The sequence below is a fragment of the Melanerpes formicivorus genome, unplaced genomic scaffold (assembly GCF_026170545.1).
Source record: "Melanerpes formicivorus ecotype bairdi unplaced genomic scaffold, bMelFor1.0.p_v2 SCAF_69, whole genome shotgun sequence".
Lineage (NCBI taxonomy): Eukaryota > Metazoa > Chordata > Aves > Piciformes > Picidae > Melanerpes > Melanerpes formicivorus.
In genome coordinates, this window is record NW_027142421.1 from 3,514,458 (window position 1) to 3,540,650 (window position 26,193).

Here is a 26,193-nt window from a genome sequence, read left to right on the forward strand (position 1 = left end):
GTGAGCAATTTAATTTAGCAACTCTATAGTTCCTGATTTTATGTTGTACAGACTGCTTCACGTGGGCTGAAAGCTGAAGAAAGCAAAACATTAGCACGCATTCATGAAGATGAAGGGTCTACAACAATCAGCACCAATGTTGTGCAAATACCAGGCAAGTTAAAGCCAAGCAAAAAAATGTGTTTAAAAGGACAGTCTGAAGTAAGGTGCCGAACAGTGTGTTAGTGGAAGAGGTTCATCAAAGGTATTAATTGCTTCATTGAAGTTATGTTCTAACATTACACACAACAGGCTGCCCAGAAGAGCTGTTACACCCACATCAGAGCCCACTTTGGGTTCAGGAGATGCCTAAAGCAGCAGCCTCCTGTGTTGGAGATCTCCCATCTGGTAACAGCAGCTAGGGATTAATGCACCAAGGAACCAACACCACCCCAGCTGAGGTCTGGTGACAGACAGACAGTCTTCCACACCCCATGTGCACCTCAGCATGTTCTTCTCAAGATCATAGTCATAGTGAACGAAACCCACTTCAAAAAGCTCTACAATTGTTCATGAAGTTTTTATTCATAACAACATATAATTACATTGTGGAAAAAGTTCCTCTTCAAATATTAAAGACAAAACATTCACCCTTTCATACCCCACACACAACCAGAAGTGCTGCCTACTTAAAAAAAATAAATCCAGCCATAAATTACAGTTTAAGCTACGTTTAATTAAGGTTCAATTGCTTCCTTGCCTGAAAGCGCAATTATGTTTTCAATATATTGTTCTTGTGACCTTTAAATCTTCAGATTATTTACACTCCATGGCATTAGAATGCCACATTTCACTGTTAACAGAGCGGTTTAACATCTAACAGTACATACGCACACAGAGCGCGTCACTGAGAGATACCCTTCGTACAAAAACCTTAACATTTGCTCACAGCAGCAAAGTCAGCTTTAATCTGCATTTGCTGACAGTGAAGATAATACATTGCAGACAGTTCTGTCCTGTCCATGGGTCTCGCTATATTAAACTTTTGCTTCCCCTCCTACTCTTTTGTGGCGTTTCTTTGGTTGTTTGGTTTTGGTTTCTAATCAAATTATTCTTGCATTAAAACTATTTCATCTCTACCAAGGCAATCACAGAATCCGTGGAAAAACTGCCCAGTGAATGGTGTTATTTTGACAGTGTCACATGGGGTTTTTTTTTCAACCATTAAATTACAAGAATATTACTGTTCTTAGGTCACTAAATGGACATCTGCACTTTTACAAGTCACTGCTATTGATCAGTTGTGTGTCATTGTTTTGAAAGCCTGACTTCAATATGCCTCAGTGTTAATCTGTGCATTTCCACCTATTTAAATCAAAGCACTGCAGAGAAAGTTCACGTCATTTGCTTTGATTTATTTAGTATATGAAGAATACCTTGCACCAATATCTATAGAGAAATTCTAGTTCAGTACTGTAACCACAAACATTAGGCAGTAAATTACAAGTAATAAACTAGTTACACAATTGAAACACGGTCAATAGCACACAATTCTCCAGAAAACTACCCAAGGTTTTGGTCTTTAACTAACCTGGTTGTCATTACACCTTGAGCACCAGCGTTTACAGCCCAATTTCCCAGCAGAGGTTTCTCATCACTGTGAGATTTTCAATATTAAAATAATGCAGCAAACAAACACAGCAACACTATCAAATGCAATTACTGACTGGAAATTGCAGTATTCAGTAATGATGCCCTGATAGATCTGAATGTGAAAAGGCAGAATACACAGCATCAAGAAACACTGATGTCTGAAGAGAGCCGAGGCGCCGGACACGGCAGAAACAAAAATCAGCAGGCAGCAAATCTTCCCAGACACTGTGAGAATCCCAGCCAGGGACTGGAGTGCCCTTCATATCAGACCTCGGGACAGTCACTCAGTCCCATTTTCTTCCATTAAAACTACTGCAACCACCTTCAGGAAAATCCACTACATGAAAATAAACCTGAAAGGTTCTACAGAATCTCTCATGCAGTGCATTTGACAAGAATTCTCCCTTATCAGCTGCTTTCACGTCATGCTGTTCCAATTAAGTTGTACCTTCTGAAAACTGCAGGAAGAATTACATACCATTTTATTTCAGATAAAACTTGCAAGGACTGCTCCTATAATTAAAGCCTAGACATGGAGGAGATTACAGTATAGAATAGATCAGTATCAGAAATAATTAGCATTGTACATTAGCCTCCACTCAATGCACTTTTCAGTCTGTTGTTTGGGTTTTTTTTTCTCCAGTGGCACTGGCATTTTTGATAACATGTTTTTAGTAAACTAACTGAAACCTTCCCTGTCTCCACAGACTCAGGTGTGCTGAATGTGTGCATTTCAGGAGCAGTTTTTAGAGCTTTGCAATTAAATTTTACTGCCCAGCTAACTAAATACATAGGTTGCATATGCCTTGTAATTAAAACACGTCATTTCTGGAGGATGTTCTTTGCCATGGGAGACTTTTAGAGACAAGTCAAAGGAAAAATATGACACCCATATAAAATCAGAACAGCTCCACAGAACTCATGGCTTGTTACATAAACACAGACAAAGCTTAAAAAAATTTTTTTAATCAAGAATATTAAGCATATTAAAATCTTTAAAGCAATGCTTCCAACATCCAGCATCCTTTAATTTGTTTTCACATCCCTGTTTGATGCTGTATCCTTTGTTCTGATGGTATGCCAGTGAAATTGCATCACCACGAAGCAACATTATGCAAGAATGTCTGGATAAAATTAAAATGCTATTTCTCAGCATCACACAGTCACAGGAAAAAAGCAGTTTGGGCACTCATAATGCAATCATGCAAGCCAATACAGTAAGTAAATGCTTAATGGAAAGGGGGAAAAAAAAAAAAAAAGGTAGTGGAAAGCTCATATGGACAACTGTATGGGAAGATAAACCACCAGACTGCTCCTCCTATTGCTCTAACCACGCTCTTTGAATCCAAGGCTACTGCCAAAGATGCCCAATACCACTCCACTGCTCAGAAGTTAGAGCAATAAAAGCTAACAGAAGTTGAAAAGAACTGAATTTATATATTAAAAAAAATATATATCATCGCTACAAACAACCTGCTTTTCTGTGAAACATCTCCAACTGCTCCAAAAAAACATGTTGGACATTAGGGCACAAGCACTGATAGAGATTTCTTTCAGAAGCAAGTGTTTTGTGTGAGCAAGAAATGTTCGGTTGTTCCTAAGTTACAGCTCTTGGAACAGAACTGAGAAATCTCCTGGATAACAGTTTCCTGCCTGCTAAAATACTGCACACAACACAACAGGACTGAAGTTCAGCAGCAGTATTTAAAGGTATTATCCATAAATCCCAGATGCACACTGTTTACAAAGTAAACGATCATCCCATTTGCAGGAGACACTCAGCAGAGACACAATATTCCATATGGCTTCCCTTAAGAGCATTGCTAGAAACAGAGAAATAAACACACCACCAAGTGACCCTATACATCCCAAAATGATAATCACACCTTTTCTTAAACGACAGGAATTTCAACATGGTTAAGTTAGACAGCTACAAGTTTCCAACACTGACAGAATTTATTGACTAACAAAGCAAAGACAACCTCATTTTAGTTCTGGATCTTGTATATTATGTTTCCTCTGCAATATCTAAAGTGTTCAAGAAAAACAGAAACTTCTGTCCAGGGAACGGTGGAATTAATTCCTGCTAATATGAGTGTGCTCTGTCACTCCTGACCACAGAGCCATTTGAAATCACAGGTTCTGCAAGCTTAAACCTGCATGTCTCATGGCCACAGCTCTTTGACAGAAATGTTTTGTGCTCTTTAAGTTATCTCTATGATGTTTTGCAGTATAAGAAAACCAAGCAAACCCACTTGTAATGCAGAAAAAGCTGTGTTTCTTTTGCTTGCATTCCTGTAAAACACAGGGAGTAGCTGCAAGATGCAAAGAGTTTCTTGTAGAGATGAACGAAACCAAGAGGACACACACTTTTAAACCTGCAGAAACCACCAAGCCAAACTTCACAGAACAAAGAATAAATCCAGGGTTACTCAGCAAGAAGGCTACAAACATGCACGTACACACACACCCACCCCAGCAGTCCTAATAATCCTAAAGGGAAGAAGGGAGGAAAAAAAAAAAAAAAGGATAAAAAAAAAAAAGAAGAAAGAAATGTTGCTTTGTTATGCAAATTCACCATTTCAAAACTGAGCAAATTAAATGATGTCATTCACACTAATATCCTCACTTCCACAGAGAAGATGCAAGAGACAACAACCACCTTCACTCCCCACCAATCCCCTCACAAACATGTCTTTCAGTGAGGTTTACCTTAAGCCTGAGTTGGCAGCACTTAGCTCGGTAAGAATTACAGGGTTTTGGAACTGCTTGCTTTGAAGACTTGGCATTTGTTCTGCCAACCTGATTTATTTGAATGATCAGTGCAATACATCTCTAACTGTGCATTCACAGGCGTAGATTCCGTTCCTAGAGCAGCAGCTTAGTAAACGTATTCTTAAAATATAAACACACAGCCACGTTATTTCTTCCAACAATTTAATATGCCTCCATGGATGAGTGTGCAGGGGCATAATACAAATTTTAAAACATGATATATCAAATTAATTTAATAGTAAGGGGAAAAAAAAGGATTAAGATCACTTCACATTATTACTCATCCAACAAATCAAGCGAACCTCTTAATTTACTAGCTGTGCTTTACCAGTGCTCCAATAGCAGATATTGCACAGCACTCTTCTATCAATACTTATTAAAATTGCCACTTTAATTTGAAGACATTAAATAAACACTAAACCAAGCCAAAACACATCTGGACGTCAGAGTTCTTACAGTGGCTTGCTACAGCATGCGAAGAAGGATGCTGAAAATTGACCCCCTTTCCAAAAACCTGCACTGTACTCTGAGCTCAGTAAATTCTAGCAGCTATTGTGACCTGCAATACTTGAACTGAATCAAATACTCTATTTTAGAAACCTTTAAGAAATTCTAGCAGCTATTGTGACCTGCAATACTTGAACTGAATCAAATACTCTATTTTATAAACCTTTAAGAAAGAAATTACACTGTAGTTTGGTTTTCTCACCAGCCCAGTGAAGGGAGTGGATAGATCGTTACAACAACCCGTCTGAGAAAAAGAAACACTGTAAGAGAAACAAGTTGTTCTCGAGAGAGAAAGCAGCCAGGTATCACCACGTTGTTGTCACAGTTTTTCAGGCAGCTGGGTTAAAAAAAATATTTGTTTACAGAAAGTGAAACCCTAACAGCGGTCTCACAGAACCATAAATGGTGAGGCAAGTGTTTCGCCCTGGCTGAGCATTCACGGTTGTAACAGAAATTAAATGACCTGTAACTTTAAGATAACACCCCAAATCGACTCTTCCAGCCTTGACAGAATTTCTAGACTACTCCAGTCACACCACAATAATAATTTCTCAGCTTTTTATTTCCCCATCCTCCTCCTACAGTATCTTACAATCCCAGGGCTTGAGCAATCACTGACATCAAAGCCTTCCATTCTACCTTTTATTTCAGGATCGTCCAACTCCAGAATTTTAGATGCAGATGAGCACACAACAAAATATGTTAATGCCTAGATGACTGCAGCTATTTTGTAGCCATTAATTTTGCACTTCATAAATACTACTAAGTTGAGTACCATACTGCATTTATTAATCAAACACTTCCAGAGTCAGAGCTGCAGCTTGACTCATTTTAACAGCAAATCTAATTTTGGGGATCAGGGCAGAACGAGCTGGAGCTCTTTTTGTAGAAACACTGCCACTTGAGCAAACCTCACCAAAGAATGCTTGCCTGACTGAGGACTGACATTTCCTCTCTTTAACTTGCTTAACTACAGGATAGACATTCTGGCCAACTCCTGCAGTACCCCAAGGCAGCTGTAGATCACTTTCAGTTGCAACTTGTGAATACTTTCTTTTTCTATCTGTCTCTTTATTTTGACATGCAATATTATGTTAGCTGATTTCAATCATGTTGCATGAGTGGATGACATACCTTAAGAGATTAAGTTTGGCCACCTGGGACTACTCCAGAAATTCAGTACTTTACAGCATCTCCTACCCTTCTTCATCCTCTCTGCGCCCGCATTATCAATAGTAGCTTTCTTCCCTGTTTTATGCCTAACCACAAGTTGTTCAAGGCTGCAGCTGATACAAGCCAGCTTGAAGTGTTGCTCCCAGTGTGTACAAGGCTCTGCTGCCATCTATTTGACGCAAGAAACAACGCTGCGAATGCTGCAGTTGGATTTCCCTTCCCTTTTCCAAGATTTGCCTTCTTTTTGTTCCAGCTTTCTCTTCCCCTGCAGAAGCTGCGAGAAGAAAACCACCAGGGAAGTTTTCAACCACTCCTCCCCACTCGTACCCAGAAGCAGAAATCACTTCAGCAATCATTTCTGCAATGAAAAATAGCTCAATGATGGCAGAGATTGTTACTGAAAATTCACATAGAACAATATCATAAAACTCTCTTCTCTAAAAAGGGAATCCAGTCTAACGACCTTCTTCCATTTATAACCTATAGCATGAGGCCAGCTATAAAGTTTGCTTTAAAGCAATTATTTTACAATTTGGAATTTAATTATGTAGGAACAGAGCCCTTCAAGGGCTTGAGGTCAGCAGCTACCTGACTAACTGGGGCTATGGCATTGAAGCGATGTGGAGATGCCACCCCTCTTTACTACACAGGACTCAAAATTCAGAATTCAGTGAGGAAGCCAAATTACAAAGCCTTAGAGCAGAAACCACACAAAAAGCATGAGCTGAAGGAGGTGGTGCTTTATCTGTCATCACGGTCACAAAGATAAACACCACTTCATTCATCACGCCGCCAGCCTGCTTTGTTCGTGGCTGCACAGCATAGGAACAGTGCCTATAAGAATCCCTCACTAAGCTTCTGGCAAGAGACACCCTCTGAAGCTGCACAAACCTTAGAGGAATCCATAATCATCAGCTACAGACCCATGGTAGTGTATATTCTGCTCTTTAATGATCACAGAATCATAGAATCATCAAGGTTGTAAAAGTCCTCTAAGACCATCAAGTACAACCATCAGCCCAACACTACTATGAACACTAAACCATGTCTCAAACAGAATTACCAAGCCATATGGAAAAGCCTCATCTCAGAATTCAGCCTGGCCCTTTTGACAGCCCTGATGAAGCTCTCAAGTATACTGTTGGGTTTTTTTTTTAGTTATTTTAGATGGTAGATCTCCCAATACCCAATACACTTAAACAACATATTGGTAGAAATGTGCTTCAGCATTTACCCTGGAAATGACCCATAAGGGAAAACAAACAAACAACAACAAAACCAAACACAACAAGATGAACTATTACAAAGCAGGGATGCAGCCTTGGGGGAACGATGGGGTGCCCCTCTAAGAAGGTGACACGGCCAGCAGCCCGCATTGGGTTTGGACACGTACTTTTTGGCTAATGAAATGAGCTGCCATGCATTCTAAATTAGGAATAATTTGACAGGGTCTTGAGGCAATAAGCTATTTTATAAAGCATAACTATACTTCATAAAATTAAGCTTTGCCAGGCTTGGTTTTGCCTATGAAAATGTCTGCTACATCTGTACAACAGAGTGCTGCTGATACTCTTTACAATCAGCTAGACTAGATCTTGCTAACACTGAACAGCCAAACTGATTGTTTCCTAAAACACACACACAAAAAAAATCCATTAACTGTCTCAGAAGCTGTGAGCTTCGACAAATCAGAACAAGCTTAAAACCTGTGCAACAAATTGAGGAGCACAGCAACATCTAGTGAACGATGAGAACCAGAAGGTACAGGACATAAAAAGTTGATCATGCAAGCCGCAATGCACAGTTCTAAGCCTTGTTACTAATGCAAGGGTGGAAGCACTTTAAAATTAATTATTTTAATTATTTACCTTGCAGTGCTGTATGAACAAGGTTGTATCAAATTGAAAAATTACTTTTCACAGTATCACAGTATCACAGTATAACTGAGGTTGGAAAGGACCTCGAGGATCATCGAGTCCAACCTATCAACACAGACCCCATGACTAGACCATGGCACCAAGTGCCACGTCCAATCTCCTGTTTAACGCCTCCAGGGACGGCGACTCCACCACCTCCCTGGGCAGCCCGTTCCAATGACGAACGACTCGCTTGGTGAAGAACTTCCTCCTCACCTCAAGTCTAAACCTCCCCTGGCGCAGCTTGAGACTGTGTCCTCTTGTTCTGGTGCTGCTTGCCTGGGAGAAGAGACCAACCCCCTCCTGGCTACAACTTCCATTCATGTAGTTGTAGAGAGCAATGAGGTCACCCCTGAGCCTCCTCTTCTCCAGGCTAAACAATCCCAGCTCCCTCAGCCTCTCCTCACAGGGCTTGTGCTCAAGGCCTCTCACCAGCCTTGTTGCCCTTCTCTGGACACGCTCAAGTGTTTCGATGTCCTTCTCAAACTGTGGGGCCCAGAACTGGACACAGGACTCAAGGTGCAGCCTAACCAAAGCAGAGTACAGGGGCACAATGACTTCCCTGCTCCTGCTGGCCACACTATTCCTAATGCAGGCCAGGATGCCATTGGCCCTCTTGGCCACCTGGGCACACTGCTGGCTCATACTCAGATGGCTGTCGATCAGCACTCCCAGGTCCCTCTCTGTTTGGGAGCTCTCCAGCCACTCCGACCCCAGCCTGTAGCTCTGCATGGGATTGCCATAGCCAAAGTGCAGCACCCGGCACTTGGACTTTGCCATGAGGAAGCATTGCAGGATCAGAATCAGACGAAGAACACAGCATATATACACATATAGGCTGACCTTACACATGTACATGCATATAAACACATTAGTGTCATCATCAGGATGAAAACAGACACAGCCTCATTAACAGGCATGGGGTTGAAACAGATGAGTAGCTCATAACATTCTTTTGGTTCACAGCAATTAGGGGCCAGTACTTGATGCAGACAAAAATCACAAAATAATCAGAAATGAGCAAGTTCTTTAATGCTGTCAGCATGGGGACAGAGGAGACAAAAGGCTTCTTGAGATGAAGTGTTCACTTTGGAGAACACAAAGTACAGAAGGGGAAAAGGAGGAGCTGAATTCATTAGACAAGAGTAAAGAGAGCCTGACTCAGGTGAGAGGTTATATGCTAAAAGCTGATTAACTTTTACAGTACACCCTGCATCTAACAGTGGTGGAGTTTTGCTTCTTAAAACCAGCTCTTGATGGACTCCAAGACTCCATTGTCTTCAAAGACTGAAATCTCAACAAAACTTTAAAGTCCCCTAAGCTAAAGGGACAAAAAATTTTCTCTCTGCATCTTGCAAGAAGAAAAACAACAAACTAAGCATTTAACAGCTTTTTAAAACACAGTTGCAGACAAGTCAGGTTTTCCTCTTCAATCACACGCTGATGCCTTACACGGAAGGAACAGCTATCACAGAAAAGTCAACCCATTATTTTTGTTTCTCGAAACAGATCCACTGTAATGTTTCTGGCAACAAATAACAGGAGTAACTATGCAAAACAACCTCCTACTACCCACTACAATGTAAAGAAGTAAACTGAGGAGTTGTGGCTATCTGCACCACAGCTAGACTGGACTAGGCAACTACTAGAATGGTAATAGCCATAAAACTTGAGTCTTTTCCTCAATCCTGTATTTAACTTCCCAGTGCAGCATGTTTCAGGTGCTGAAAGCACAAGATCTTTTACTAAGGATACATAGAATCATAGAATCGATAAGGTTGGAAAAGACCTCAAAGATCATCAAGTCCAACCTGTCACTCAAGACCTCACGACTACTAAACCATGGCACCAAGTGTCATGTCCAATCCCCTCTTGAACACCTCCAGGGACACTGCCCTTTTGCTTCAGAAATCTGTTAAGGAAAAAAAAAACACCCAACAAAAATACCCACCACTTTACTACCTGTGCCAGTTCAATACAAATCAAAACCATCTTACAGCACAAAAGAGGTCACCTGTTCTTAAGAAAAAAAATAGTTACAAGTTTATTTCTGTGTATGTACTGAAACACTGAGCTTTACTGAAAGAGTGGTCAGTCATTGCAACAGGTTGCCCAGGGAAGTGGTTGAGTCACCATCATTGAAGGTGTTACAGAAAGGTGTAGATATGGTACTTCAGGACGTGTTTCAGCGGTCATGGTGGTGTTACGTTGATGGCTGGACTCCATGATCTTAGAGGTCTTTTCCAGCTGAAACAACTTTATGATTCTAAGAGACATTGATTTCATTTTAGCCAACCTAGTACTTGGACAATTGATTTTCAAGACATTAAGCAGAGAGGTAAGAGGATAGCATTATGGATAACAGACTTCAGATAGAGCCACCTGCATGCTACCTAGACACCGATAGGTTACTATTTAGAAGCAATACACTGTAAGTAATCACTCCCATGAAACCTGAGTAAATGAAGATCTATCAAGGCCAGCTCACTGGATTCCCAAAGCACTGAATGCAGCAGGACCTACAAAAAGCAGGCAAAGAAAAATGAGGCTAGACTATTTACCTCACAACTACCAAGTGAATGTGCTACTGTTTTCCGAGCATCCAGTGGAGAAGCTGCGGTGTGGAGAGCTAATCCGCGTTTCTTACCAAAACAGGCAGGAATGCACATTGGATAATTTGTTCCTACTGATGATATCATCTTGTTAGGTCTACTGCTTTTAATAAGGAACATATCTCAGCCTTCCTTCACTTTCTCCCATATACAAGACCAGATCAGCCTCTCAGTGACCTACTTTATGAGTCACAGTCTTCACTACTTATGATTCAGAAAAACTTCTTCTCTGACAGTATTTCCCAGACTACTGTGGGTTCATTCCAAGAACCAATTTCATCTCCATGGGTTTCCTACAGGAAACCAGACCAACTTCCTATTATTTTATTTTCCTTCATTTCAGCATGGCTCACATAAACTAACTGGAAGTGAGAGTGATAGAAAACTTTATTCTGCATAAACACAAGCCAACATAAACACCACCAAAAAAAATACTGAAGACGTCACTGGTTCAAAGTCACCAGAATGTGAAGCAAGCTAAGATTAGAATTTCTCTTCCCTCTCTCCCCAAACATGGTGCACACAGGCTAAAACAGTGAGTTTACATAACCAAACTTTATATGCTCAGTTCTCTGGTGAAGACATTGATCCCTCACAGGTGATCAATTTTTACTCCTCCTTCTAACACTGGGAACTGTTTTTAAATGTAAGCACTGTTGTGTTTAAGTTGTATTGATACCCCAGACAAGTCTCCCAAACACCTCAGGCAGCAGACTTGAGATGCCCATGTTCTCAACTGCGACAACAGAAGTATTACCGGAGAAGAAGAAGCAGCAGCAAACCCTGAAGAAGTCCATCTAGACCTCCTGCAGAACTTCAGCATTGCCTAAGTATTGGCCTGCTTCATGCAGGTTAGCTTCTAAGAGCTTCATTGTGCATTAAACCACATTAGATCTCCAAAAGCCAAGACTCAGGCCTGCATGGGCTCAAAATATTCATGCAGTGAGATACTTGAGGAATAAGCTTTCCCACAGCCCATACCAGTGTAATTCAAGAGCCTATAGCAGCATCATGGTAAGCTACACACTTGGGGATGTGTGGTTGGAAAGTTACGACTTGGAGAGGGACCAGGAGGTATTGGTTGACAGTTGATCAAATATGAGTCAGTAGTGTGCCCAGGTAGCCGAGACAGACAGTGGCATCCTGGCTTGCATTAGAAACACGGTGGCCAGCAGGAACAGGGAGGTGATCATCCCCCTGTACTCAGCACTGGTGAGGCCACATCTCAAGTATTGTGTTCAATTCTGTGCCCTTCACTACAAGATGGACACTGAGGTTCTGGAGCATGTTCAGATAAGGGCAACAAAGCTTGTAATAGCCTGGAGCACATGACCTTAGAGGAGCATCTGAAGGAGATGGGATGGTTCAGTCTGGAGAAAAGGAGGCTGAGGGGAGATCTCACAGCTCTCTATAATTATCTAAAGCTCCCTTCAGAGCTTCAAATACCTTCAAATGATAGGAGTAGAGGAAATGGTTTCAAGCTGCATCAAGGAAGGTTCAGGCTGGTTGTTAGGAAATATTTCTCCACTGAAAGGGTTGTCAAACATTGGAATGGTCTGCCCAGGGCAGTGGTGGAGTCAAGGGTTGGACTGATGATCTTTGAGGTCTCTTCCAACTGGATGTTTTCTGTGATTCTGTCGTCATCACCACCCCTTCATGAATGCCATCCCAGTGCTGTGATTTGAGCTGTGGGCAGCTGGAGCAGATACATGGAAATAGTTTGGGACTAGAACATTAGTACTATAATAACACCACCTAAGAGTGGTATAAATTCCATGGAGATTGTTACCCAATGCACTAGTTCAAAGACAGAAATGTTGGGACACCTCGCTTTGGGCTGTCAATACCCAGCAATGTTTGCTGCTCAGGTTTCATGTTGCAAAGCAGCAGTTAAACTGTCTTCTGGACTCCTTGGACTCATGTCACCTTGTTTTCACACTGCTGTACCAAAGCTAATAAGCCAAATCAGCCTTATGTTTAGCACAAACTGATTAGATCAACCATGCAAGCAAAACTGCTCTCTTTTCACCTCTAAATTTTGCTGTTTTCTGATAACAACTGCATTCTCAACATGATTTCCTTACACTGCGATTCAAGGCTCCCAGAGTGAAAACAACCACACAATGAATTTTTTAGGAAAGCTGACTTACAAAACCAAAGCCAAGCGGATTTTCATGAGGCTTAAAAATGCTTCAGTTCTTACCTCAATACAGGGCAGAGAACATTTCCACTTCAGAACACTTTCCCGTTGCCCACACAAGGACAAGACATTTGTCTGACACAGAACTTACTGTAATAAAAAATTGCTACATGGCCATTGGTTTCAGTTTGTAATCATGAAGTATGAAAGAAGTGTTTGCAAGTAAATAGAAGTCACCTCTTAGTAAAGTGAACTTTGGCATAACCCATGAATCAATATTATCTTCTCTTCTATACATTTTCTTCCCTTATGATATTGCAGCACTTGCAGGGTCAAGTCACTCACCCTCAACAAGTCCTTTTTGTTTCAGTTTCTAAAACTTGATTTTTCCAACCAGAGATATTATAATATCTCAGGCAGCAGCAAAGCTGTTTTCACCAGCTGCCTAAAATCTGGCACAGGTGAAGCCACTCTAGGAGTGAAACACTCCGGCACATTCAGTTATTTTAATGCACATGCATGATGTGCATTGAAGTTCAGAACTTCTACAGGAGGACTGATGAGCAGCAAACTTGTTTCACCTAGCAGAAAATCACATTTTAAAACTGTGGTGTTTGTTGATAGTGACAACTGAACCTCTTTTATTCTGACATCTGAACACATATTCAGTCGTGAGACCCGTGCAGTAATTTAGCACCACAGCAAACACAAGTGTCTTGATTTAAACAGTGTTTGCCCAAAGTTAGCAGCTCTTAAAACATATATACATGCTTCAGTCTAATACATAAAAGCAGGGTATCACCAACCACAACACACGTTCACAATGCTCAGAAGCTACTCACCTTGACATGACTTTGAGCCCCCAGGTTGTATATCTCAGAGGGTTTGACTTCATTGATAATCTTCACCAGGCAGGTGCTGTCAGTGAGATCACCATAGTGCAGCTTCATGTCTTCAGAGATTAAGGACACAGAGTTAATATTCTAGTCACAGAATACTACAGCACTCTCAATCCAAACCCTATTCCAGGTTTAAAAATCAAGTAAACATTTATCAGAAAACTTTAAGAAATCACCAGCTGAACAAGGTTTTGCTTGGGTTTTTCCCCCTGCTTTAAGCCCAGGACATATTTCCCTGCAAGAGAGAGATGAATCCCTTTTCAGGTTGTCTTTTCAATTATCTTATCTACCTAGCAACATTCATATAATTTAATAGTTTTAGACTTCATTAACCCAGGCTGTACAAGTTAGAACAGTGTCATATACAGAATTTCAGCTAACAAAAACCAAACCAAACAAAAAGAAATCATTGGAAGTCTAAACTAAACAATCTTTCAATCAAAAAGGTTTCTAATAACTTCTTAAGCATACATTGATTGCTTTCTCCTCCTTCCCAAAACGTTGCACATGTTTAAGTTCCGCACCAAATAATTTCACAAGATGACAAAAGCACCTAAGGTACCAACCTTTAGGTAACATTACAACACAACACACTGCATTTACCACTCTTGGGTTTGTGTTTTAAAAAAGGCAGATACACACTGGAGAGGAATTTCAGAGAATGTTGTGTCAGTGAAGCATGCATTGTGATACTGCACACCAAAATCCCAAACATGATCGTACACATAGCAGTTACTCATCCTTTCCCTGCTGAGTTACTTTGTGTGTGAAAAACTAGGTAAGAGCATGAAACCAGCTCATGTCACATTCAAAAGAGCAGGTTGCAATAGCTTAGTAACTTGTTCTTAGTGTCCGACCCTAAGCTGTGAAGAAATTGTTCCAGAAGTGAAATTCATTTTGGTCAGACAAGTTTCATTTTCCTCTTATTTGAAAACAAACAAACAAAACCTAAAAAAAACCCCATACATCCACACCACCATGCTGTTATTCATAAATCTAGTCAAGGAAAAATCTTATTATGACTATTCATGAATTAGCTGCTTACATTCGCTTGACATATTTACATAGAATTTCATTTCGTGTTTTTGACTTTAATAAATTTGTTTACATTGTCCTGTCTCCAGGGGAAAAAAAAAAAAAAAGAGAAGAAATTCCCATTTCAGTACAGTTTAACAGTCTTCTCATTTGACCATGTCAGCACTTTGGGAGGAATGTATCAAACGGTTTCTTTCCCCCCTTTTTTTTATTCTGAAACCAAGAAGTACAAGGTCTATTACAGACACCTACCAACTGATTTTAAATGAGGCAGAAATATGTGAACTCAGGTGTCCAGCTTTGCACTCTCTTATACAAGAAATACCTGAGGCTGTTCAGGTTGATGAAGTGCTACAGCCCAGCAGATCACACCACAGTACTGCAATCTGCTTTTACATCCACAGTGCTTGAGAAGGCCAGTTCTGAAAAGACCCAGCTGAAACTGTGGCTCACAGGTAAGGGAATGGTAATGCAACTTTTTTAACAAGAAAGAGATAACTGATTAAATATGAGGGCCAGCAAGCAGGTTATGACCCTTTTGGTAGGTACACATCAGTTAGCCATAGTGTGGCCTGCCTTCAGTCCTGCCATGCTGTGCTGGAACAAGACCACATTTCATAGATCATATGTAAAACCTTTGGGTTTTAGTAACATTATCCAGCCTCAAAACCTCCTTAGCAAGCAATAGTTTCAGGGCTCACTTCCGGAAACAACTTATTTTCCTTCCAGCTCTCCCAGGTTTTATTTTGTCTAAAGATGTTCACTGTCTAAAGTTCATCATCTTGCAATGTGGAATCAATTCCTCATGGGAAGAACATACAGGGCAAAGACAAAATTAGGGTTTGTTCACATCTAACACTATTGCTTCTTTGCTTCCTCCAGCACTGCCTGGAAACCCATTGTTTCCAAACCGTTTCCATGGAGCAGCCTTTCCTGAGACTCCAAGTCCAATTCCTCTTCCTCCTCCCATTCATATGGCTGCATTCCTCAGTTTAAGAAAAGGAGATAAGTGGAGAAAAACATATAAAGTCTGCTTTCTTACACCTCTTTCCTTAAAAGTTCATGCACATATTTATCACCACCTACATTGTCTTCTCAAAGTCACATATTCACAAGATGGTCCTCACAATACACAGGTTCCTGTTTGATTTCTTCTGCTTCATTTTGCCTCATGAAACTCAAACGCAAGTCATGGGAAACAGTTCTTACGCTGTCCCTGATGGAAGCACAAGGTTCAGTGTTCTTCAAGAAGATACTTTATTCCTTTTGACTCCTTGCTTCATTAGATGTTTTAAGGAGTGATGTACAGTAAGCAGCAACTATTCACAGTAAATACCAGTGCTTGAGCTGCTTCTCATGAAGTGACCAGTTCACCTTCTTTAAGGTAATGCACTCACAATTTTTGCAAAGCATACACTAAAGGTAATAATTTCAACATATTCTATAAACTATTAGCAAATTTCCAAGAGCAATGACTTTCCTTTGGGAAAAACAAGTAATTGATTCCTTAGGTGCAGAAATTCAGCTCCAAAGATTCATTCTTCCTGTCATCAGTTAGAACTGATCATCCTTACTCATGCTGTCACACAGGCTGTTCCCAAACCTTCATCTCCATCAGGCACTAAGAATCACAGAATAGTAGGAGTTGGAAGAGATCAAGAAGCTCACAAGGAAGGAGAAATGGAGTGTTTAAAATAATTGCCTCAAAAAAGCCCTCATTTTATTCTGATATCTCAATATTTTGAACTTCCCAAACTTCAGGTAGCTTTTTGCAGCCATTTTCCAGTTGCTGCTGCCAGGCTGTGTGTGCACTGAGTCAGCATTTCCACACCACAGAAAGTGCCTTCCTGGATCCTCTCATATCTTCCTCTCTCAATAACTCACACACAGAGGAATATCTGTACTTTGTGTGACATTTTCATGGAGAAAGATCACCATTTTTCTTTTTGAGACAGAGCAACTAGCTAACAAGAGCAAAGAAAGGCAAGCTTAGCTATAAAGGACTTTTGTTTATTTGTGGTTTCTTGGTTTTGCTGGGGTTTTCTGGTTATTGTTTTGTTAGTTGGTGCTTTTTTGTTTGCTTTTGGTTGGTTGGTGGTTCGTTTTTTCCTTTTTTTTTTCCTAACCAGCCAATCCTAAATCAAGCACAGCTTAAAATAACTACTCATTAATAGCATTTAGGTGGAGGAAACTGGGATTCCCTTCCTGCTCCCAGGGACTTTTATCCACCAAACACAAACCACAATCTAAAAATAACCCCTTAAATATAAAAAACAAGTCTTACTTCCTTCAATGTGAGCCTGTGGGTTCTTATAGAGATGCTCAATGCGGCCTGTATTAAAAGAACTAGAGCGACGAACGATGCCATGCACCTGGGGAGTGAACAAAGAAAAACACAAAAGGAAAGTGGTAAACATTTAAGAGGAATGTGTTCTTCATTGCCTTCACCATCACTCTTTTCATATATGTGGGCCTAACCTTTCTATCAGGTGATCAGAGTTTGTCTCTGCTCCTAAGGGCAGACAGTTATCTAAGTCATAAAAAAAAATGTTTGGAGACAAGCTCTGATGCTGTCAGATTTATCTATTTTGATACCCTTGAGTAGTTTCACTTTCTGCCTTGTTGACACCACTAACAGCCAAAGCATCACACAATACAGAAAAAAGGGGAAGTGCCCTACAGCAATATCTCCCAGGAAGAGCTGCCAGTGTTACTGTAGTCAGGGAAGCTGTATTTGAATCCTGAGATAACCACTGGCTGCACAGATATCTTTCTGGAGCCAGAGATGTTAAGCACGGGAAAAGCAGCAGCAGGAAATGAAGCTAGAGAAAAGAGAAGAGGGAAGTAAAAGACAAGGCCAGCAGCTGCAAGGTCCAAATATATTTTAGAAAAGAGCTTTTTTTTTCACTTTCTGGGGTGTTGAAAGGACAGCCAGAACAGTCAGGGCTGTTTTGTGGACTCATGAGTCAGGTCTCTGGTGGGTTATGAGACAGGCAAGCCTAAGGCTGAGACGCAGGCTGGAAATTTCCTTTAACCGCCCACGATGAATAAGTTGGTGAACATAACCCACTGGTTCTAAAACTGAAAAAAAGCCAACATTGCCCAATACATTATAGAGAAATTGTTCAGACTTTGATCCCATTTCCTCATGTAAGATAGCCTGCTGCCAAAATTCATGTTGGCTTAGGTTACCAGCTGCAGAAGCTGTACTGGCACAACTGAAATCAGGCTTCAGCATCTGCCTATCCTCCACTTCTTCTTGCTCTTTCTTCCTAAAAATGATTCCATACACTTTGACACATGCTACACTCAGTTTGGTTGAGCCATTGCTTTATTCTCCTGCTTCATCTTAACTTGGACCCATTAGAATCATAGAATGCTAAAGGCTGGAAGAAACCTCCAGAAATTGAGTCCAACCCTCATGCAAAGCAGGACCATTTAGGGCAGGTCACACAGGAACGCATGCAGGCAGGTTTGGAAGATCTCTAGAGAAGGAGACTCCACAAAGCTCTCTGGGCAGCATCACATTGAAGAATTTTTCTCTTGAGAGGGAATTTGATGTGATTGAGTTAATATCCATTGCCCCTTGTCCTGTCACTGGGTACCTATGAAAAGACATCCTCCTGACAGCCACTCTTCAGATATTTGTAAACATTAATAAAGTCCCCTCTCAGACTTCTCTTCTCCAGGCTAAACAGCAGCCCCAGGTCTCTCAGTCCTTCCTCATAAGAGAGATGTTCCAGTCCCTTAATCATGCTCATAGCTCTCAGCTGAACTTTCTCCAGTAGTTCCCTGTCTGTCTTGAACTGGGGAGCCCAGAACTGCATACAATGTTCCAGATGTCATCTAACTAGGGCTGACTAGAAGGGAAGAACCTCCCTCAATCTGCTGGACACAGTCTTCTTAATGCACCCCAGTATTTGCCTTCTTGGCCACCAGGGCATATCACTGTGCCATGAATAACTTCTTATCAACCAGGACTTCAAAGTCCTTTTCTGCGGAGCTACTCTCCAGCAGGTCAATCCCTACCCTGTACTGGTGCATGGTGCATGCATCAGCAAGAACAGGCAGTGTTTGGGGTTGGATTGGGTTGGGTTTGTCTGGGAAATTTTGTTTTGAACATAACACAAGTGATGGTTATTGACACAGAAAAGACTTTTCATTCCATCTTAAGTCTGAAATGTAACTGAGTGTAAAGGTGTGCACAACTGCAGAGTGAGACAGCTTGCTGCTGTCAGAATGACATTTTGGTGGCAAGATCTCCAACAGCTGAACAGCTTCATCTGTACAACTCATGAGTCAAATTTATGATGCCAGTTTCCTTGCATAAAATCTCGTGTGTGGCCTGCCACAAGACAGGCTCACTACCTACCTTGATCTACAGTTCAAACACTAATGTTTCCAGAACCAAGAAAAACATTTCCATTCCGAGGATCAAGGGGAACTGAGAAACATGGCTCCCCAAAAGAAATTTTCATCAAGCAATGGATTTATGAAGATAAATTTTCAAAGTGATGTGGTTAAAAGCTCTATCAGAATACTTATGGAATACCCCTGTGATAGGACAAGGGGTAACGGATATAAACTACAGCACAGGAGGTTCCGCCACAACATGAGGAGGAACTTCTTCACTGTGAGGGTCACAGAGCACTGGAACAGGCTCCCAAGAAGGGTTGTGGAAGTCTCCTTCTCCAGAGACTTTCAAGACCCATCTGGATGCATTCCTGTGTGACCTGTGCTAGATTCTATGGTCCTGCTCTGGCAGGGGGGTTGTACGTGATGATCTTCAGAGGTCCCTTTCAACTCCTAACATCCTGGGATCCTGGGAATGTGTGGATAATTCACAAGGACAATAAGGTTTACAGAGAAACCCTTTTATAAAAAGTCATTTGCATAATAACTTGCAGTATTGGAAGGGGACCACAGGAGAGCTGGAGAGGGACTTTGTAAAAAGACACGTAAAGACAGGACAAGGGGTAATGGCCTCAAACTGGAAGAAGTGAGACTTGGATTAGATGTTAGAAGAAATTCTTTCCCACAAGGGTGGTGAGGCACTGGAACAGATTGCCCAGAATGGAAGCTCCCACCCAAGAAGTATTAAAAGCCAGGTTGGATGGGGCCTTGAACAAGTTGGTCTAGTAGGCATTGCCACCCACGGCAGAGCAGTTGAAACTAGATGGTCTTTAAGGTCCTTTCCAATCCAAACCAGTCTGTGATTCTATGATTCTCTTTTGCAAAAGCTGCTAGAAATATTTTGAGTATTCAAACAAACACCTCTTTTGATGAGTAAAAATCACACTTTGCAGTTTTAAAGCATCATTATTGTAAAGGAAGCTAACCGAAGTGCTCCACAACTCTTCCAGCAAAATGAAATACTTTGGCTTAAAGTCCTGATGAGAGACTTTTTGAGCTCTCAATTATCCACCTCTGAATGAAATCGTGCTGAAATTCAAGTTCATGCTATGCATGCACCAATAAGCCAAACCTTGCCAGCTCAAAGCTTGATGAAAGACTGTGCTTGCAAGGGCTTTGTGTCAGCTGAATGACTGCAGTACCAGCACTTTGCCAACCAGATGTGCTAAATGCAGCCACCACAGGACTTCAAAAAGCTTCAGCAAACAGATCTAGAGAGCCTGTTGCATCCATTGATAACAGGAAAACATGCAAACCCAGCTTTTCTTTTTTTTTTTTTCTCCCCTCTCTTTACTTCTTTCTCTCCCACTCCTTTTTTTGGTATGCACATACAAGAGAAAGAAAACCTGCCAAATGCTTAATCCATGACAGCAATATTACCGTTAAAAAACTGATGAAAGGTGCCTTTGTCTGCACAGGACAAGTGAAATGCAAACTTTGTGACAGGCCAAAATGTGTGCAAACTGGTTAATCTAGTTAAGAATGTGGATCAGTGAACCCTTCTCAATAGGGTTTAATCTTTAAATAGACCAAAATGTAAAAAAAAATCAGAATTTAAAAAGTCAAGTGAACCATCTTAAGGAGGTTCAGTTACCACATGTGTCCAGTTATTCCAGAACAGAGGTCTCTAACTGGGAACACAGGAAAGAATTCCAACAAGTAGATGGAGAGTTGAGGAATAAAACAAAAAGCCTCTACCCAATTACTGTAACCTTTCTGTTGTGAAAAGGGCTGCATTTCATTTTAGTGGCAGTTAGCAATTACCAATTTCATTGTGGACTAGGAGAGAGCATGTGCTTTTAAAGTAGCAGAGGCAACCTCAAAGACATCCCTCTTCCCCAAATGGAATGGAGAAATAGTAGAATTTATCAATTTACAACACTGGAAATCCAACACCAATAAACTGATCGATTGAAAGTGGAGAAAGGAATGAGCAAAGCAAGATTCAACACATGCAAAAGCATGGAAAATCCAGACTGGCTGAGCAGAGAATTCTCACTCAGCTATGGGGTAGTGTCATAAAACCCAATATTGGAATGAGCATTAGGTTTTACTAAAACCCCAGAGAATATTGTGCTAGAATAGAATAGAATTAACCAGGCTGGAAGAGACCTTTGAGATCATCGAGTCCAACCTATCATCCAACACTATCTAATCAATTAAACCATGGCACCAAGTACCCCATCCAGTTGTCAGGAGATTAAATCAAATGCCCCTTTCCTTCCACTATCATACATTTTGGAAGCACCTCCCATGCCTGAAGAGGCAAATATTCTCGCTGTCTGTCCACAACAGTTCAAAACCATCAAATCATACCACCACAACATGATGGTTGCTTTGCTGGGCCACGCACACCACCAACAAAAAAAGCTCATTGGTTTTGCCAAGGAAAACTATGCAGCAAATTAGTAAGGAATCAAACACCCTCTATTTTAAGGAAAAAAAGTTAAATAAAACCCCTGTGCTAAGCAAGAATATAATTAATTCAAGAGGTGAACAGTGACACTACCAAAGTATATTCTTTGGGTTGGAGGTGGGGTGGGGTTTTTGGTTTGGTTTTTATTTTTGCTTTTAAAGACAGAAAGCAAAAGGCAAGGTTTCCATTGCTGAAGTGTAACTGCTAAAATAAAGCAGACTTTAGTGTGGAGGGGGAGAAAAGAGAAAAATGAAAGACTCTCATTCCTTTATGGGGTACATTGCATCATAAATTATTCCCCAATTCCTTACACTTTTGGCTTGCACAGGTCGCTGCTTATCAGAGCTGGCGGGAAACATGCAAAGCAGCTATACCCCAAGGAGAGGAGGGAATCCACCAGTGGACATCCAGTGATAAATAGCACAATAAGCTGGCATGATTACAGGCCATGTTGCACATTCCTCCCCAGAACTGCGATTTGTTATCTAGGGCTGGAGTGGAAAACATACAGAGGGAAGGACAGAGGCAGAGGAAGTCAGAGCTGCAGCATCCAGCCGAGTACATCAGCCTGCAGCTGGTCACCAAGTCACTCACCTCGTAGCCTTTTTCCAGCAGGAACTCGGCCAAGTACGATCCATCCTGGGAAGAGTAAGATAGAGGAAAATATCAGAAGCAGTGAATAGCCCTGGGAGATTTAGTCTGCCTCAGGTCTCAAAAAGGGAAAAACGTGAGTTGACCGGGTAACAAGCATCTACTTTGATTTCTCCAGATTTATACACTGACCTGAAAATACTAGAGATGCTTTTTGGTTAAGTTTAGATTAAGAAACATTATATTTTAAAATAACTTGCTTACAAGTGCCGGTTGAGAACTCCTGTCTCTTGAATCTCATCCCAAGTTCCATTATGACCTGCCTGGGGATGTCTTTCCAAAATATCCTAACCACAGGTATTGAAGTATTTTGGAGATAGAGAATGAAAAACACTCTAGAGAAGAGTGCAAACCTGGCATGCTCTTGCGATGTGCCTCAGTTGTGTCTCCATCCACACATTCCTTCCATCAGCATCCCAAAGGCAGCAATAATTTTGCCTTCCTGACCCACTGAGTTTTCAGAAACATCCCCAGCACACCCTAAATTTATCCTACAGAAGAAGCCAGTTTCACAGTTTATCTGTCACCGAGGGGGCTTTGTTTGCTTGTTTAGTTTTGGGGGTTTCCCCCCTTCCTTGTCAAACTTAAATGATTAAACTCCCAAAATGCAAATACTTCAAAAGACATGACAGTGCACATTCTCCTGAACTAAGACGGTTTCCCTGGCATCACTGCTGCCAGGATTACCAAATACAACAAGGCATATTACAGATGTGTATGCACCATCACGAACGCCTTCAGAGAAGTGCACATTAACCAGTTCAGTACATCATACCCAAAGAGTAATTTCAGCAGTTTTTTGAGCTGGTTGTTCCTTTAATATGAAAGAGTATTCCAGGTTCCAGACCACAAAATCACAAGATGTCACCTGCACTTACATGTTGAAACTCTGCTGCATAGACCTGCTCTGCCATGACCATGGCCAGACCTTTAAGTGCTAAACTAGACACCTCTTGGGTCCTCTTCTTAAAGGCAAGTTTCTCCAGAAAAAAACATCTCTCACCTCATTAAATAAACTTCTTTTGTGTCATAGACAGACTAAGGAGAATAATGTGTTAAGTAAGAGGTTTGAAATGCGCTTGGAGGCCCTGAAGCAGCAGGACTAGGACTAGCAGTAGAGGCTGCATACAAAAGCGATGACAAAACCCTGTGTAGGTCTGTGCAGAACAGCTTGGAGTGGTGCACAGTCTAGAAGAATACATAACCAAGAAAGTAAGTCTCAGCTTACATACTTCTCCCACTACATGTGTTTCTCTACAGTGCCCTAATCAAACAGCCACCAGTGTCACACCAGCTGATCTGGAACAGTTTGCACTTCTGTGCATCAAATGACAAGAACAAGACATATTGAACAGAGAATTTCAAAGAACATGCAACAAAAACTCTGGAGAAACATGAGGGTACAGCTGCTTCTAATGTAGTTGCCATGATTTTCTTTTCCATGACTTTGCAGAGTGCATCAGAGAGAAGAAAACTTCACAATTCTCCTTGGCTGCTCAGCCAATTACAATAAATAAATATATAAAGTAAAACTGAGACTAATTGGGAGACTCACTGGGTGCAAAGGGGACAAAAAAAAGAAAGGCTGTGATTACTTCGGAAGCTGATGGGAAACAGACTTGACTGGGATTGAACCCTGTCAATAAGGTCTTGTTCTTCTCACCCAAGCCATTGCTCAAACTTTCCAGCCGCCCTGGAACATTGTGAACCAGCAGTGGCACTTGCTTCCTCCGTGCTTCCTCTCCAGGCCCATCGAGCGATAGGGCAGGGCTTTACAATGAGTGGGAAACCAGCAGCAAGTGTGACAGCAGGCTGGCTGCCGGCTCTGGCACAGCCCTGCTGATTTACTGTCCCCTAATCACGCAGCACACAGACCCGCGCTGTCCTGCGCTGAGATACCATAATCACACACAGCCCCAGGCCCCACATTTCCCTTCCTTGCAGCTGTCAGTGCAAACAGCAATCAGAATGGCCATCAAAGCATTGCAGAGCTTGCAGCTCATGAGGATAATTCAGTATGCATCTTTCCCTAATAAGGTCAAAGAATAAATAATATTAAGTAATTTCCACTAAGTGATTTAAACCTTTATCCATAGGAAACTGCACTATGCATACAAATTCTGTTATCAAAGCCATTGATTTCCATTTACACTACAAACAGAGCTTTCAAGACAGGAATCACTAAACCAGAAAATGAATGTTAGACAAACTAGGTGTTTAGCCAGTGAGCAGATTTTGCTTTATTTAAGCCCCACACTATCAACCATATCCATTCAGGGATTGTGTCTGAGTAGGAACAGACCAGCATTAAGGGACTGGAACATCTGTCTTATGAGGAAAAGATGAGCGACCTGAAGGTGTTTAGACTGGAGAAGAGAAGACTGAGAAGGAATCTCATTAACATCAATAAATACCTGAAGAGTGGATGTCAAGAAGAAGAGGCCAGTCATATTCAGTGGTGCCCTGGACACAAACTAGAACACAGGAAGTTCCATCTCATCATGAAAAAGTCCTTTCCCGAGAGGGTGATGGATCACTGGAACAGGCTGCCCAGAGACGTTGTGGAGCCTCTTTCTCTAGAGACTTTCAAAACCCACCTGGATGCGTTCTTGTGTGGTCTATCCTAGGTTATCCTGCTTTGGCAGGGGAGCCGGACTAGATGAGCTCCAGAGGTTCCTTCCAACCCCTACCATTCTATGATTCTATGAAATGCATGTCTTGGTCCAATCAATTACTAATGTAGACCCAGCTGTTGCTATTTGGTTTATAACAAACCCACAAAACCTCAGAAGACAGAAGTAGTCCCTTCGTCTGCAGCCAAAACAGTCTCAAGAGAAAATCGCCTACAAAACTACGAGAGTGCAGTGAGACCTGGCTCTGCAGTGATACATCACTCCAGCCTGAGTGGTCAAACAGCTTAACAAGTCAGATTAAATAAACCACTTCAGTTAAAACAGTTCTTCATCATCACACTCTGACATTGACTTGAGGAATCTTTTCTCTGTCTTCAGCCAAACTGCAGTTTGAAAGCACATACAGTGAATGATACTTCAGCTTCCTTCCAAGACACAGCAGCAGGCTTCCAACTGCAGCTGCCTTACAACAAGCCCGTAAAATTCCCAGACAAAAGAAAACAGTCACATAAACGAGAATGAGACAACTTGAGGATGCAATATTTTATATTTAATGCAGTAGTTAATGTCAAGAACTTCAATAAGCTTTGACACAGTATCAAAGAAAATCTTTTCCAACAGGGTGAAGGAATTGAGACATAGACAAGAGTTAGACAGTGCTTTGCCACAAACATCTAGGACTTAGAAAAAATGAAAGTATCAAGTTTTACTTGATCCATGAGCAAAGAATAGGATTGTTTATAACAGAAAACTGGAAACAAGTAGGATCAAATAGCCTGATTAACAGTCCAAACCTCCTTTATTTTGCACTACTGCAACACAGGGAAATTCCACTTGCAATGGGCTTGGGTTAGATTGACACATTCAGAAAAGACTGTAAAAGCACCCCCCCCAAATGCAAGATATCTTCATCTTCTTCCTTTGATGTGACCAGTGCCAACATCTTTCCTCCTAGACTCAAGAACTAGATTACATTGTACCTGAACATTTGTGACCTAGAGGACACCCTCCTATCCACAGCTCCTCTCTTCCAATAAGGAGGAGTAGAAGAAAGTGCTAGATGGATGGAGAAACAAGAGAAAAAGAGACCAGAAGGAGGAGGAATGGGGAAATGAAAAATTAGTATTCCTAGAACTCTGTAAGTATTCAGAGTGTGTTTTGAGGAGGAGAGAAAAGAAACCAAAAATCTAACACAGTGAAGCAAGGGTATTACAACAGTAATGCAGGGAAGAAAGGGCTCCCATTGCAAGAGAACAGTACCTACATTTAAGAAGAAACATCCCCACAGTACAAAGTAAAATGACATTGCCTACAAACACTCAGCAGCAGGAGACACCAAAGCCATGCAAAAGCCCTGCTGTAAGACCCCTAAAAAATACTCTCTTTACTTT

General features: G+C 41.3%; 1 protein-coding gene across 1 annotated transcript in view; it reads right to left on the reverse strand.

Moving 5' to 3' along the window:
• The window catches only part of GMDS (GDP-mannose 4,6-dehydratase), a 385,892-nt gene that overhangs the window by 316,580 nt on the left and 43,119 nt on the right, over positions 1 to 26,193 (reverse strand). Inside the window, exons 2-4 of the mRNA XM_068162936.1 lie at positions 22,113 to 22,157; positions 16,974 to 17,061; positions 13,598 to 13,707 (exon numbers count right to left, since the gene is read on the reverse strand). Of these exons, the coding sequence (XP_068019037.1) occupies positions 13,598 to 13,707; positions 16,974 to 17,061; positions 22,113 to 22,157 (243 nt within the window). The remainder of the gene's footprint in view (positions 1 to 13,597; positions 13,708 to 16,973; positions 17,062 to 22,112; positions 22,158 to 26,193) is intronic.